At 40.1% G+C, this 16,165-nt stretch overlaps 2 protein-coding genes across 2 annotated transcripts; one reads left to right on the top strand and one right to left on the bottom strand.

Annotated features, from left to right (window-relative positions):
* Positions 1-653: 653 nt before the first annotated feature.
* LOC129770138 (2-(3-amino-3-carboxypropyl)histidine synthase subunit 1) lies at positions 654-3,628 on the bottom strand. The gene is made up of 3 exons (XM_055772787.1): positions 1,897-3,628; positions 1,064-1,842; positions 654-1,002 (listed from the first exon to the last, which is right to left on the bottom strand). The coding sequence occupies exons 1-3, from the start codon at positions 2,135-2,137 to the stop codon at positions 673-675; spliced, it is 1,350 nt and encodes a 449-aa protein (XP_055628762.1). The 5' UTR covers positions 2,138-3,628; the 3' UTR covers positions 654-672.
* A 4,061-nt stretch (positions 3,629-7,689) lies between these two features.
* LOC129770137 (protein hold'em) lies at positions 7,690-9,488 on the top strand. Its single transcript, XM_055772786.1, has 3 exons — positions 7,690-8,643; positions 8,703-8,856; positions 8,913-9,488. Exons 1-3 carry the CDS (start codon positions 7,761-7,763, stop codon positions 9,280-9,282), a joined length of 1,407 nt encoding a protein of 468 aa, XP_055628761.1. The 5' UTR covers positions 7,690-7,760; the 3' UTR covers positions 9,283-9,488.
* The last annotated feature ends 6,677 nt before the right edge of the window (positions 9,489-16,165 follow it).

The following is a 16,165-nucleotide window of genomic DNA, read 5'->3' on the forward strand; positions in this document are numbered from 1 at the left end:
TATGTTTTTCTGGAGGAACAATAATTTATCTGTGTTTTGATACTAAAACATGTTTTGGACCTTCAACCAATCCCGAAATACAACTGCTTTGTGATTCCAGATTCTAAACAAATCAAGCTTTAATCAACATTACGAAGGGAAACATCATGAGAAAGGCTGACTTCGTCTTCTAGTTGAATTTATCATTAACCTTACCCAAACAGCAATACAATAAAGTAATATAAGCTACATTTCTGAGTTCTTTATTATGCTTTGATGTAACGTACAATTCGGTACAACGTACAATTTTGAAAGTGAAATGTAGATTATATCGAAGCTACCCTCTAGTTCAGTAAATTTTCATTTAGAAATGAAGTGTTGGAAGTGGAATGAATTTGAGTCTGTTCGGAATATGAGGTCATACGGTACAGTTGAAGCATTCCTGCGCTTCGATGAAGGTGTTAATTTGAGATTTTAATTTTCCCTTCCTAGACCATAAATTGCGCACCAAAATAGCATTGGACGTAATCCAAAATCCCACAATTGAACAGATGATGTGAAATATTCAGACAAATCGTGACTAACGGAAACAGGGAAAACTATAAACAAAATAATTATCTCTTAGTCGGTTTATTTAGTTTTTCTTTCTGTTAAAGCAACGTAATCTTACGCTATTAAGGTATATGTCATGGATCATTTATTCGAGATCCGTTTTTGATCCTTTTTCTCCTCTGTACATTTTCCGCAGCATCCACCACTCAGAGAATTCTCACAAATGTCCAAGGGTTTGTGATTGGGAGTCCATTCACCGAGACTTTTGTGTGCGTAAAAATCCATTGGATAAGCCTCCTGAGCTTGTATCAACGTATCTCCATTCGAGAGGGACCCTTGATCCACAGGCCTATCGCATCCACTGTCCAGCTTCCATTGGGCATCACCAAGTGCTACAGAAAGCTCATATGGTGTCAACAGGGGCTTCGCGAACGCTGTTCCCCAATCGATAGAAAGACGCGGACAAGCAACCTGAAGATGATATATGAAATTGAAAAAAGTGTGGAACAAATCAATACAACGTTAAGCTCACCTGCACGAACGCGTCAACATCCTTGAAAAGTTCCAGTTTATTCGGGAATATTTCCGACAGTAATATGATAACAGCCTGTCGCTTGTGGTGTTTTAGTCTCCTTTGTAAGTGCTCCATAACCTTTGTAGATCCTTGCCGTCCCAATGTTCCCAAAATGAGTCCGAATTTTTTAGCATCACGACTATCATCGATTGCCTTCTTTCGGTTCCTTCGCATCGCAGCATGATCGTAATGCTCCCGAGTGAATTTCTTCTCATAAGGATCATATTTGTAGGCTTCTAGTGAAGGATTCGAAATCATTGCCGCCTCCAAATGAAACCGGCCGTCTCCCAAATAGATGACCACTCGATCATTTTCTATCCGAGGTGCCGTACAGCCAAGGATTTCCCCTGGACTCAGTGGTTTGGATTGAGGAATTACAACGTCATATTCGGCCTCTCGTAACTCTTTAGCCGCGAGGTGGAGGGTTGCAACAAATTGGATAGTGCTAACCAGAGCCAATTTACGGTTTTTTGGAAAATTGAGTTTCACGCTCTCAATGAAATGCAACACGTCTATTTTGATGTCTACAAAAACATACAACACTTTAATGCCGGCGGTTTGATCCACGGGAACAAGACAACTGTGACCATAGTGTATCAACAGATCAGCACCTAACGCTTTGGCAGTGTAATCATCTACACAACATGCTCCGTACGTAACATCACCCATTATAATTGTGTCTGCTTCAGTGAAACGCTCAATTATATCACTGATCACGAGTGAAAACATTAGGAGGCCTGAAAATAACATACAATTTCTGAACGCAGTGTTCGAACCCATCGCATACTAACCTTCTGGCATCTGTAAAGCCACTCTCTTTGCCTTCATCTCCCGGATGCGCCAGATCGATTTGTGAATCTCAAAATTGTAGTTAGTGGGAAGCACTCCAATGGCAGCATTGAGTTCTACATCGTCCAACAGCGCTTGGGGTATTTTGTTCACCACTCTAGTGGCCCCTTTGAATACCTTCCTGACGGGTTTAGCCTTAACAATTTTCACCTCCGGTGCTATCTCAACCTCAATAGCTGCCATGGTTTTTGTTTCCTTCTACTTATTTAACTAACAATATTAAACCACGATTTAGAGATTACAGTGGTTCGTTCAAGATCCTGATGAAGAATGTAACATATCTCACAAGGCCGACAGAAAGAAACCAACCTCAGCTGAAGGTCATGATGAAATTCTTTTCAACTCTTTTTTTTCAACTACTGGAAGCAGTCACTCGTTAAGATGTAGGATAAAACGTAAACTGTGTATATTATCCGGTCGAAAAACAATATACCAAATGGAATACGTGACTGACTACACGTGAGTTATGAAGATTTTAGAAAGGTGAAGTGAAGGAAACAAAAATGTGATCAAAACAGAAACTCGCAAAATCAAGTGTTATGAAAGGTGGGTATACTATTCTATTTTGTGTATGGTACAGGGATGCCAGATGTGAAGAATCATGATGTTATTGTATCATGATGTTATTGTATAATACATAGGAATTCAATTTTCCGAATTTTTCGACCTTCCTATTCGAAATTCAGGAAAATTTCTGAAAAAATCCGATTTTTCAATCAACCGATTTTAACCATTTGAATACGGGGGAGCGCAATAGCGCTCCTCTTGTTGTATGCGAAAAGTGTGGGGAGCTCGATAGCGATCTTCTTGATCTATGTTATTATTTTTGACCTAACGTATTTAGTACAACCTAACGTAGGATTTCGTCTTTCGGGGAAATTTTTTAAAGAGGACTTCACGCGCTTTGTGCAGCAAACCATATTTTTGAATGAAATTGTTTAAATCAGAGATCGAAATGCTCGCCGATTTGAGACGAAAAACATCCGTTTTCACCCACAGGGAAAAATAGCTGAGAATATGAGAGGCGAGAGAATGTTATACGCTCACTTCGATTCTCGCGAGAAACGCAAAGCCGATTTTTATTTTTCGGTGAGTTATGATTGCCGAAAAATGGTTTCGTTTTCAGTGACTCCTTGATGCCGATAATGGTTTTTCACTTCTTCAGTACAGCTGAAAACATTGCATGAAAATATGCGGCAATATTGGGTTTCATCGTGAAGTGAACATGAGATGGATTAATAATTGTACAATTCAGACGCTGTCCAAATGCAAATCGTTTGGACGCTGTCCTAACAGATTAACGTTGGTGAAGTTAAATATGATTTTCGCTCCATATTTTCAGTACCAAATGAGAGACGAAAAACCATTCTCGTTGAACTTCCGAGAACGATATTTTCCACATCTCTTTCTCTCTGAAAAAGAATTTTCGGTGAAAACGAAGAGACGAAAATATCAACAATACACGGTTAATCGAAAACTAGATTGATTGATTGAATATTTATTGTGCATCCGAGCGAGGATTTCGATCTCTGGTTTAAATATTATTTTTCATTATTTAAAAAAAATATATAAGGTCGGGGAAAAAGAAATGTCGTATTTCTTATCAAAATCTGACGCTTTATTTAACATACTTAAAATTATCCAATTTAAGTCAAATATGCGCCGTTTTGTTCGCAAACTTGTTGCCATTTAGAAGGCAATTTCATTATCCCCCCCTTATAACCCCCCCCCCCTCCTTATTTGCAAAAAAACTCAGACAGCCAGTTTTCGCAAGCCTCTTTTGAGGCCAACTTAGTATCACCAAGAGCGTTTTGCAAGGACCGGAAGAGATGATAATCACTTGGAGCCAGGTCCGGACTATACGGTGGGTGCAATAGGACATCCCATTCGAGCTTCCGTAGCTTCTGGCGGGTCATCAAAGATGTGTGATGCCGAGCGTTGTCCTGGTGGAAAACACCACCATTCCTATTGATCATTTCTGGCCGCTTCTGGTCAATCGCCTGCTTCAAACGGTCAAGCTGCTCACAATAGAGAACCGAGTTGAGGGTCCGGCCATAGTTGAGCAGCTCATAGTGGATGATTCCCTTCCAATCCCACCAAACGCACAGCAAAACCTTCCTGGCCGTCAATCCGGGCTTGGCGATGGTTTGGGCCGGCTCATCGCGCTTCGACCACGACTTTTTTTTCTTTAGGTTGTCGTACGTGATCCACTTTTCATCACCAGTCACCACCTTCTTCAAAAATGGGTCGAGTTCGTTCCGTTTCAGCAGTACATCACAGACGTTGATTCGGTCTAAAAGATTGTTTTGACTCAACTTGTTTGGCACCCATATATCCAGCTTTTTTTGGAATCCAATCTTCTGCAAATGTAAAAACGTAAAATATGGCGAAAATCTTGCTTTGTGGCCTCCATCTTTGACGCGCTATAACTTGAGACTGAAAAGGACAATCACAACGCTGTAAAAACTTGTAGCACAGATTGTCATTTTTAAATAGCTGTATAGTTTGACCCGTTGCGACAAGTACAACACAAGATATGTTCAAATATTGCCATATATTGACAATATACGACATTTCTTTTTTCCCAACCCAATAATTTATGTATCGATAAGGGAGTTTATGTTAGTAAATTTTATAAACCTCACTTTTAATCTGTTTTTTTTTCTATTAATACAACTTTTGTGACCTAATCAGTTATCTAAGCTCTTTAGTATTTTTTTAAATATACCCAAATTCATCCGCATTTTCGGCATATGCTAACAAAATTTACTCTGCACTCAAACGGTTAATCAAGTAATACAACAAAATAAGTACGGCTCAAATAAGACTATTCCTTCCTCGAGTTTTTCACCTACCAAAACATTTGGCGCTCCATTTTTATTTTATAGATTTACTGTCATTGAATTTCATTGAATTTTGTATAGCTTTAATAGCTGACCCGGCAAACGTTGTTCTGCCATATAAATTATTAATAGTGAAAATCTTGGTTGTTACATTAAAAATAACTAATGTGTTGTAAGTGGATTTAAATGTTTTAACGATCTTCAAAACTGATCGAATATGATCGATATGAAACGATGAAACGATTTGAACGAAATTGTGTTTGATGTTTATACTGTCGGAAATGACGGTGCACATCGTCATTCGATAAGCAGATGTGAAACGTTCGTTGACCGCCAACCAAAAATAATTCAATTCCTCATGCAATGTATTTTATTCGCATAACTGACGTGTTTGATCTCTTAAAAGTTAAATGTAAAGTGATGTATTTTCGTCGTAAAAGAGAAAAATGAGATAAAGAAAATCAATATTGATTTCGTTCAATTGCTATCTCGTTGGTAAAAATTCCGTGTTTTTCATTATCAAGATGAACGGCTTAATCTTCAACTGCTGGGTCCCGTTCATGAATTGAGAAACCAACGATACGCCAGACAACTTCAATGGAGCTGAAATACCCGCCAATTTGGTGTTGCTCATGTCTCGCATTCTTCTTCAAGCCGCTTCTGTTGATTGTACCGTAGGTATCCCAGTCGCTCGTTTTCACATTTGCGTATGTGTCGATCATGGATTGTTGGAATTGCTCACGACATCGTAGAATGACGTTGTCCTGACCGCGTCGAATCATCATACGACTCACAAAAAAAATCACTGAAAATCTTGTTCGTTTCGTCTCCTCCAAACACACGTTCATGTATATCACTTTAAAATGAGTTATGATGTTCATTATGAATGAAGTACTTATAGCGAGATCCCGTTGTATAATGTTTAATCCGTATTGTCTCTTCGGGGCGGCCCGAGTATTTTTCATCAAAGAAATTTCTTCTGACATATACTGTGGTCACAAATATTGAAGAGCTTGTCATTCAAAAAACTGTGTTATTTTTTAAGTGTGATTCCAATGATTTCAATAATTCATTGTGATCATTCAAAATGGCTTCTAGTTCACCGACGATGCACTTGGCTTTAGGAGAATTGATTTTACTTGCACATGTGTGGATGAAAGATCGATGAAAAAGACGTAGCACCATTTGTCTTTCAATAACTCAAAATAAATTCATTCTGTTTGAAAAACAAACGACGTTTAAAATATTTTGATATTGTTGATACAAAAATACTAAAATTGCATTTGAAAAAAAAGGATAAAAATAAGAGGATGAAATTTTGGTTATATGTATTTTTGAGGTCGAAGTTGAGAATAAAAAATAAAAAAAATCGGAAATTAGTTTTTTATTTTTTCTGAATAGTACGACCATTATCAGTATTAAGTATACGATACGATAATAAACAGGAAATTTGTTTCACCTGCTACTCCACTTTCCTTGGTTCTCACAAGTGATGAAAATCTTTCTATCTTTGATAATACATTAATTATACCAGATTCGTGTTGACAATATTGAACTTCGTATTTCGAAATTGGTAAGCGACAGTAACAATTAGACTTCTCGAGATCTCGCACAGCACGCGAAACAGACAGTGTGCTTTGCGTTATCCAGTTTCACATCTCACAAAGTAATTGGAAGCTGTCTGCAACAAATGAGCTGGGCAGAAGGCAACCGAGCGAGCAGATTCCCTGTGCGCGCTTAAATTTCGAGAGACGAGTATCGCTTTTTTCTCCCTCCCAACTCTTCCATGTGCAAGCGATGAGACCGGGCTTCAGCACGCGAGCTTGGGATTGGCTCTTTCTATTCTCTTACGTAAAATTTTGTGATGCGTTTAGGAATGCCTCATCGCGTTTCGATGCGAACGATGCACATGTGTTGTGTATCTCACACAATAATTGCGAGCTGTTCGCAACGAATGAATGAATTGATTGGATGACTTTAGCAGTGATATTTATGTGAAACAGTTCTTCATTACTAATTGGTCTACGTGCCATATTACGAAGATTAAAATTTTAACACCAGAAGCACAACTGCCCCCGACAGCACCAAATGTCACTTTGAGGCAGGTACACGAGAAAGTCTCGCGAGCGATACACATCGCTCATGTTGAGGTGCAACGAGGTATGCTTGAGCGCATCTCAATATTTTACGAAAGAGAAGAGAAGGAGGCAAACCCATGCTCGTGTACTAGATCTGGGTTCATCGCTTGCACATGAGGGGGTTGTGAGGAGAAGAAAATCAATACTCGTCTCTCGAAATTTAGGAGCGCGCACAGGAAGTCTGAACACACCTCAATATTTTACGAAATAAAAGAGCAAGAGCCAATCCCAAGCCCGTGTGCTAAAGCCCAATCTCATCGCTTGCACATGGAAGAGTTGTGTGAAAGAGAAAATTGAAACTCGTCTTCCGAAAATAAAGCGCGCGCACAGGAAGTCTGGTAACAATAATGGATTTTCAGGTGAAATGAAGACACTTTTAAACAAAAAATATAAATTAAAATTAACTTTTCTGAATCTAATTAGTATTCTATGTAAGTTAAAATCACTTTTCTCTGCAAGTGAGGAAAAAATCTTATAAACAATTGCATTTGAAGTTGATTTTATATCATAGTGATAAATTTAAGTAGAAATGACGGAAAATTTAAAGATATAACAGTTTACATCAGGGCCAACACTATTTATTTCAAGTAATTAAATATCACCAAATGAAAATTTTCATTTAAACTTTAGCGATTTAATACTGTTTTCGGGATTTTTAATTCAATAGAGAATACCAGACGTCAACACTGTACATACATCTGTCATTGCGAATTGAGAACAATGAGAACAACATATCCAAAGACACAAACCATGCCGCATTAGGAATACAATTCAAAAATTTTCATACACGTGGTCAATTTGAATTCGGTTACATTCCAAAATACAATGACCGACGTAATTGTAACAAAACGTATAAACCAAATAAGTCACGATTCTCGTAACTTCATCATAGTTGGTGTTATAATAGCAAAAAGCGATCCGAAGTTTTTCGATAGCGCTTCGTTTAGTTCTGGAAATGATTCGGGCTCCGCAAGAGGAGTGATAACCCTGACGATCCGTGACAGCGAACGTGACACAATAAACAGTACGATTTGGGGTTCACAGTTCATTATCGATTCATATGATAGCCAGTTTCATATTGGTGATGTAGTGACAATTACGAAGGCAAAAGTAGGTCCAGTAGGGCACGACAAATCGGAGCAGTTCAAACCAACAACTACGTCTGCGTTCAGCCTATCATTCGCCGAGCAGGACGGAAGCAGAATCAAACTGTATGAGGGACATGACATCGATCAGTTCAAGAGATTATTGGCCGTTGCTCCAGTTCCGGCAGCTGAAACTTATCCTCTGGCGGACATTGCATCAGGAGGACAAAGTATTAGCGGACGGAGTGTAAATGTTTTGGTGGTGGTTCAAAATATAAGAGCCAGGAAGCAGATTGTTATTGCTAAAACAGGAAAAATCAAATATCTGAGAGAAGTAATCGTAATGGACGCCAGCCATGCTGGGATGTCGATGAAATTTTGGAACCACGAATACGTTGAAAGGATTGAAAAATGGATTCCTCTTACAACGGTTCTACTAATAACGGATGTTAGAATTGAGTATAATCAATATTATAAGGCAATTTGCCTTGGGATGAACTCGAAAACAATTGTTACCGAAGATCCCGCTATCGAGGAAGGGGATCACTTACTCGTCCATGCTATGAAAGCTACGGGCCAGGATTCTGATATGACAAGCTCTCTTACATCTAACGCTATTGATCGTTGAGTTTACTGTTATATATTGTGTTGACAAAACATGAAATGTATTTTTATCTTTCAGCGAACACAATCAATTCTGTGATGACCATACAGCAAATCCTGGATCGAGCTGAAGGTGATCTTAAAGACGATCAGGAACAATTTGCTGCTTTATGCTACGCGGTTATTACTAAATTTGATCTGGATGGTTATTCGAGAATAACAAGTCGCAAGTGGTAGGAATGGCTTCTAAAAAGCTTTACAGAATAGCTAATGTTTTTTTTTTTCGTAGTCTAAACTGCAAAACAATGCTTCGTCAATCGGAGGAAAGATGCAATCGGACGGAGTGTTTGCATAACCCATACAACATCAGTGTGTATTTCGATATACCGGTTGACATGACCGATCACACCGGAACTTTGTCGAACTGTAGATTAACTAGCCAGGCTGCTGAGAACACGCTTAACTGTAAAGTAGAAGCGTTTCTGAAAATGAGCGATCTACAGAAGGGTAAACTCAAGTGGCGCTTCCTGTTGGAGCGCTGTGCTTTGAAATTTGTCATTAAACGAAAGTCGCCCATTCGTTTTCAAACGATGGTTTCCATCGTTGAGTGCGTCATCGCGAAACCTCAAGAGGTGGAATCCAAAATTAAAGTTTATTAATTATCTCGATCGTTCAGTTAATTGATTTTGTTAATTTGTTACTGAACTAATCGTAGAACCTAATATTTTTTTTTGTTTTTGAATTGTCAGTAATGAGTTACATTGAATTGTCGTGCGTTATTTAACACAATTTATGAATAATTTACATGTGTTTAACTTTGGATTATGAATTGAAGCAAATAAAACCGAATATAAACAATTCCTCGCCCAGTAAATGAGTTTTCAGGTTATAAGAATAAGTTTTTCTTATCTAGTTCATTGAACTAGTCGATACATTAGTGTTCTTAACTAAGGTCTCGTCACTTTTTGATACTGGTCGAGTAGTACTACGAGTTTAAAAAAGCAAAGAACATCAATCAATTATTTTCTTCAGTGATGATAATCGGAGAGAAGGCACACACACTTACTAGTTAAACAAAAACCTCACATGAGAGCATTTTCAGACGGTGGATTGGGAAGTCAATTACTTGTGAGATGATTATCAACCTTGGTGGATTGGGTGGATTATCTGATTCATTCGAGTCCCGCAGGGGGCTTTGACAAGCCGGTCTCTCTTGCCTACTATTCAACATTGCGCTAGAGGGTGTGGTACGTGATACGATTTTCAATAGATCCAGTCAATTCATCTGCTTCGCTGATGACGTAGACATTGTCGGCAAAACATTTGAGACGGTAGCTGAACATTACATCAAACTTAAGTACGAAGCAGAGAGAATTGGACTGAAAATCAATGCGTCTAAAACCAAATACATGCTGGCTTCCGGATCCGAGCACGACAGGACCCGATTAGGTAGTAGTGTAATGATCGTCGACGGTGAGGTAGTGGACCAATTTGTCTACCTTGACTCAACGGTAACGTCTGACAATGATACCAGCCTCGAGATCCGGAGACGCATAAATGGAAGTCGTACCTACTATGGTCTCCACACACACTTAAGGTCAAACAGACTTAGCAGTCGAGCGAAATGATCCCTGTATAGAACGCTAATAAGACCGGTTATCCTCTACGGGCACGAAACTTGGACAATACTCGAAGAGGACCTGCGAGCACTCGGAGTCTTTGAACGACGGGTGTTAAGAACCATCTTCGGCGGTGTACAGGAGGACGGCGTATGGAGGCGAAGGATCAACCACGAGTTCACGCAATTCACCAGCGAACTCAGTATCCAAAAAGTGATCAAAGCTGGAAGGATACGCTGGGCAGGACATGTTGCAAGAATTTCGGACAACTATCCTGCAAAAATAGTGGTCATCGGGAATCCGGCTGATACGAGACGACGAGGAGCGCAACGAGCCAGGTGGTTAGACCAAGTAGAGCATGACATGGTGAACACGGGGTGCCCGCGGAATTGGTGAGAGATAGCCACGAATCGAGTTAGTTGAAAAAAAATGTGAATCAGGCCATGTTGTAAAGACGTTAAGCCAAAATAAATAATAATAAATTAACCTTTTTGGGCTCGAGGTTCAAGTCAGACTATTTAGGAGCTTTTAAATTGAAAATAGACCGGCAGAAAATCCTGTTGCCCACATACTACGTGGACAGAAAAAGCACGAATCTTGATATCCGTGGACAATCCAATTTACAGAATGTCAATACCTTTCCTGAATTCGGCGGCATTGGCCACTCGAAAAATTTCGCTGATTTAGGTACCAGGGTTGCCACATTTCATTCTGTAAAATTTTCTGAAAAAATCTGTATAGGTGTCTGTATTTTTAACAAAATAACCGTATAATTGTATAATTGTATATCTGCAGTCCGTATAATTGTATATCTGCCGTAATGGCAGACGGCGGTCCTCTTGAAATGGACATTGAAACTACTGACGTTTCCTCCTCACTAACTACAACGGGGACTGGGAAGTCACTTAAACGCGTTCCCCCCTCAGAAGATGTCTTTTCAGAGGAAGAGTTAATCAACCTCAACCAACCCCCTCAAGATAATTGGCAAACTTTTCCTCTTCGTCCCCTCAATTTCCCGCTTCCGCTCATCTCCCAAACTTGCCTCCCAGCCCTACTGTTCCCGATCCCGCTCAATAACCGACCATGTCCTCCACCTCAGTTGTTTCCTCTCCCCGTGTCAAGGTCTATCCAGAAGATGCACCTGGATCTGGCCCATGGGTTGTTTTCTTCCGGTCCAAACCCAACGGGAAATCGCTCAACGTCATTCAGATTATGAAAGCTGACAAAAAATTATTTCTCCGTGTTCGAAATTAGCAAGGTTAGACCGAACAAACTGCGTGTTGTCGTATCTGATCGGAAGCAAGCTAATGAGATTGTTGTCGACAATAAGTTCATACTAGAATATCGCGCCTATGTTCCCTGCCATAACGTAGAGATTTCGGGGGTGATTACCGAAACGGGTCTGACGAGCGCATTAATAAAAGAGGGAGATGGCAGATTTAAGAAGCTCCCTTTGATGAAAGTTAAAATTTTGGACTGCCATCAATTAGGAAAAGTGTTTCGAGTAACTTTTGCTGGTTCCGCCCTCCCTGACTACGTTATGGTGGACAAATTGAGGCTACCACTGCGACTCTTCGTGCCAAAGCCCATGACTTGCAACAAATGCGAGACAGTTGGTCACACAGCAGATTACTGCGCCAACAAGGAGCGCTGTGCCACTTGTGGAGAGCAACATGTGGGCAAATCCTGCAGTGCGACTGAGCATAAGTGTCCAAATTCCGGGGGACCCCACATGTGCTCTCAGCTTGTGAACGCTCGAAACGCACTTTTGCGGAAATTTTAAAGGGCGCTTCTCCACAGGCCCAACAACAACAACATCCAGTCTCCTCACATGATATCTTTTCCACGCCAGTTGTTTTCCAGTACCAGTTGACGAAATGGAAGCGGACACAGCTAACGGGGGCACACCGTTTATTTCTCAAGGGAATCCCCCGCGCAAAAATGTGACCACTCCCTAAATTCAATCACCAGTCCCTCCGGTGATATCCCCTGTTAGCTTGCCAAAAAAATCGAGTGCAACGGACAAGCAAAATCAGGTTCCTCCTGGCTTCCGTGGGAATAGTTCATCTTCGAACGACCCAGCACTCGAGGGGACATCAAAAACCTCAACTGTCCCTGTTTTTCCGTCCAGTTCAACTTCCCAATCGGGATTTATAAAGTTGTCTGACCTGATGGATCAAATCTTCACGTGTTTTAATGTTTCCGACTCCATCAGAACCATTGTCATCTCAATGCTTCCAGTCTGAAAGACAATTTTGCAACAATTGATGCAAACATGGCCCCTCCTTGCAATGATTATCTCTCTTGATGTCTAATTTAAATAGAGAGGTCGGAGATATCACTGTTTTACAGTGGAATTGTCGTAGTCTTATCCCTAAATTGGATACATTCAAATTTTTAATTCATAAGTTCAATTGTGATGTTTTTGCTCTGTCGGAAACTTGGCTTTCTTCGCGAGATGATATCCCTTTCCACGATTACAATATTATACGCTTGGACCGTGATGACAGATACGGAGGGGTGCTATTGGGGATCAATAAGTGCCACTCATTTTTTCGAATTGACCTTCCATCTATTGGAGGGATTGAAGCTGTTGCTTGTCATGCAAACATCAGAGGCAAAGACCTCTGTATTGTCAGCTTGTATTGACCTCCGAGAGCTGCGGTTAGCCGCAAGCAACTTGTTGACATGTGCTCACTTCTTCCTGAGCCACGATTGATCATGGGAGACTTCAACTCTCACGGAATTGCCTGGGGAGAACAGTACGACGACAATCATTCATTGTTGATATATGACCTTTGTAACAGCTTCAATATGACCGTTTTGAACACTGGGGAAACAACACGTGTACCTAAACCTCCTGCTAATCCAAGTGCTCTTGACCTCTCGCTTTGCTCGAATTCACTATCGTTAGATTGCAAGTGGAATGTAATCCAGGACCCCAACGGTAGTGATCCCTTGCCAATCAAAATTTCCATCAACATTGGGTCGCATTCTTCTGAATCTATAAACATGGCTCACAAGACACATTGACTGGAAAAATATGCAGACGCGATTGCTCTAGCCATCAATTCCAGAGATGGTTTACCTCCATTTGAGGAGTACAACTTTCTTTCTCGTTTGATCTATGACAGCGCGGTTCGCGCTCAAACGAAACCCATCCCAGTTCCACCATTCGCCGAAGGCCTCCCAATCTATGGTGGGATAGCCAATGTTCCAAGCTTTATGTAGAAAAATCGAATGCATTTAAAGCTTTTCGGAAATGTGGAACCCCTGAAAATTTTCAAACGTATTTAGCCTTGAGAATCAGTTCAAAAATTTTATCAAAGGGAAAAAACGTGCTTATTGGCGAAATTTCGTGGGAAGTTTGTTATGAGAAACGTCAATGAAAAAATTAAGGAAAGTTGCTCGAAACATGAGAAATCGCTCTTCAACGAACGAAAGCGAAGAATATTCACATCGATGGATTTTTAATTTTGCACGGAAGGTTTTTCCTGATTCCGCTCCTGTGCAAAAAAATTGTTCGAGGTATACCACAAGATAGGTGCGATCTTGATTCCGAGTTTTCGATGGTAGAATTCTCTCTTGCTCTCCTATCTTGTAACAATTCTGCTCCACGATCGGATCGAATCAAGTTCAACTTATTGAAAAACCTCCCTGATGTGGCGAAACATCGCTTGTTGAATTTATTCAATCGTTTTTTTGAGACAAGTACGAGTTATAGCTCAAAAACCCGGAAAGCCCGCGTCCGACTTCAATTCGTACCGCCCAATAGCAAAGCTGTCTTGTATACGGAAATTGTTGGAGAAAATGATCTTGTTTGAAGCCTTGATCGATGGGTTGAAACGAATGGCTTACTCTCAGATACACAATATGGGTTCCGCAGGGGCAAGGAGACGAATGATTGTCTTGCGTTGCTTTCTTCAGAAATTCAAATTGAACAATTTTTCAACCTGGGCCATTGGGCTAGGGATCGAATTCTCCACGGAGAAAACGGAGATGGTGGGTTTTTCTAGGAAGCATAGACCAGCAAAACCAAAGCTTCAACTTTTGGGTAAACCGATCACTCATGCTATGTCATTCAAGTATCTTGGGGTCTGGTTCGACTCCAAATGTACTTGGGGCCCATATTAGGTATCTGAGTAAAAAATGCCAACAAAGAATAAACTTTCTCCGTACAATTACTGGCACCTGGTGGGGAGCCCATCCCGAAGATCTTATAATGTTGTATCGAACGTTCCAACGATCTTCAGTGCAAAGTATGGGCGTGTCAATTGTGATAATATGTACAATACTGATGGGTCCTCTATGAATGAGTCCACAGGATTTGGAGTGTTCAACGTATTTTTTAGCACCTCACACAATCTTCAGTATCCTTGCTCAGTAGATATTGCTGAATTAGCAGCGATATACTGGGCGCTGGACAGCGTCGCCTTACGACCTGTTGATCACTATTACATTGTTACGGATAGTCTTAGCTCTGTCGAAGCTATCCGTTCAGTGAGGCCGGAAAAGCACTCGCCGTACTTCCTTGAGAGAATACGAGAAGTTTTGAGTGCTTTAACCAGACGCTGTTATGTCATTACCTTTGTCAGGGTCCCTTCACAGTGCTAAATTCCGGGTAATGAGAGGGCTGACTCATTAGCAAAGGTAGGTGCAGTTGAAGGCGATATTTATCAGCGTCAAATCGCCTTCAATGAATTTTATTCTTTAGTCCGCAAAAATACCATCGCTAACTGGCAACTCAAATGGAACGAAGATGAATTGGGTCGGTAGCTCCAAACGATTATCCCTAAGGTTAGCCTCAAACCATGGTTCAAAAGTCTGGACTTGAGTCGGGACTTTATTCGCACCTTCTCCCGACTCATGTCCAATCACTGTTCGTTGAACGCGCTACTGTTTCGTTTTAATCTTGCCGACAGCAATCTCTGCGTTGTGTGGCCATGACACGTTGTTTGGTCGTGCGAGTTGTATCTTGTCGCCAGATCGAATTTAGAAAATTCCCTTCGGGCTCGAGGAAAGCAGCCCAATGTACCGGTGAGAGATGTGTTGGCTAGGTTAGACCTTGATTACATGTCCCTAATATATGTTTTCCTTAAAGCTATCGATCTTCGAGTGTGATTATTCATACATCCTTTCCCCTCCTTTTGGTCCTTCGCAAGCTATCGGTTCCCTTCCTTCTAACATTAGAATAAGTTAAATTGTAAATACATATTAGATGTAAGGATAGTTTTAAGAATTGAGTGTGAATGAGAATGTGAATGTGAATGTGAGTGTGAGTGTGAACACATATCTCCTTACATCCCATCCTTTTCCTAATGAAAATGTCCCTTCTAAACTCGAGTCGACCGCGAGTAATCGGTTTCCTATTTTATTAACCATAGAATTAAGGAAACATGTTAATATATGCTAGTAGAATTATAGTTTAGAATTTGGCTCCTTCAAATTTATGTTACTGAGCCTGTAAAAATAAACGAATGAATAAAAAAAAGCAAACGAAAAAAAATATATTTTTATTTTGTATTTATTTTTTTATTGATGGGTTGTTAATGCCTTATCAAAACAACAAAATAAATCAGAAAATGGTTTTCTTATAATCCTCTAAATCAGGGGTTCTCAAACTGTTCTGGGCAATAGATACCTTTTCCAGAATCAAGTGATACCTCAGACCCCAATATAAAAAAAATTTAAACACAAATCTATTTCTAGTTTTTGTCTTATTCATACAAAAGTCTTACTAATTCATAGACTTTGCGGTTCATTAACCTGTAATAAGGCCGCACCAACTGTATTGCCACCCACAGACATTTTTTTCTGCACTTGGCATATTTTTTCAATGTTTTGCTTAACTAAAGACTTCTAAAAGCATCTGGCAATATTCCAATTGTTTTAGGGCTGCTAAAAAAAGTGATATTACTTTGGA

Source organism: Toxorhynchites rutilus, chromosome 2 (assembly GCF_029784135.1).
Source record: "Toxorhynchites rutilus septentrionalis strain SRP chromosome 2, ASM2978413v1, whole genome shotgun sequence".
NCBI lineage: Eukaryota > Metazoa > Arthropoda > Insecta > Diptera > Culicidae > Toxorhynchites > Toxorhynchites rutilus.

Excerpts from the sequence above, each read along its gene's own strand:
- LOC129770138 (XM_055772787.1), bottom strand. The coding sequence starts at position 2,137 with ATGGCAGCTATTGAGGTTGAGATAGCACCGGAGGTGAAAATTGTTAAG. Across the intron at positions 1,843-1,896 it reads GGCTTTACAGATGCCAGAAG|GCCTCCTAATGTTTTCACTC; the intron begins GTTAGTATGCGA and ends TGTTATTTTCAG. Across the intron at positions 1,003-1,063 it reads ATGTTGACGCGTTCGTGCAG|GTTGCTTGTCCGCGTCTTTC; the intron begins GTGAGCTTAACG and ends TATCATCTTCAG.
- LOC129770137 (XM_055772786.1), top strand. The coding sequence starts at position 7,761 with ATGACCGACGTAATTGTAACAAAACGTATAAACCAAATAAGTCACGAT. Across the intron at positions 8,644-8,702 it reads TACATCTAACGCTATTGATC|CGAACACAATCAATTCTGTG; the intron begins GTTGAGTTTACT and ends TTTATCTTTCAG. Across the intron at positions 8,857-8,912 it reads AGAATAACAAGTCGCAAGTG|TCTAAACTGCAAAACAATGC; the intron begins GTAGGAATGGCT and ends TTTTTTTCGTAG.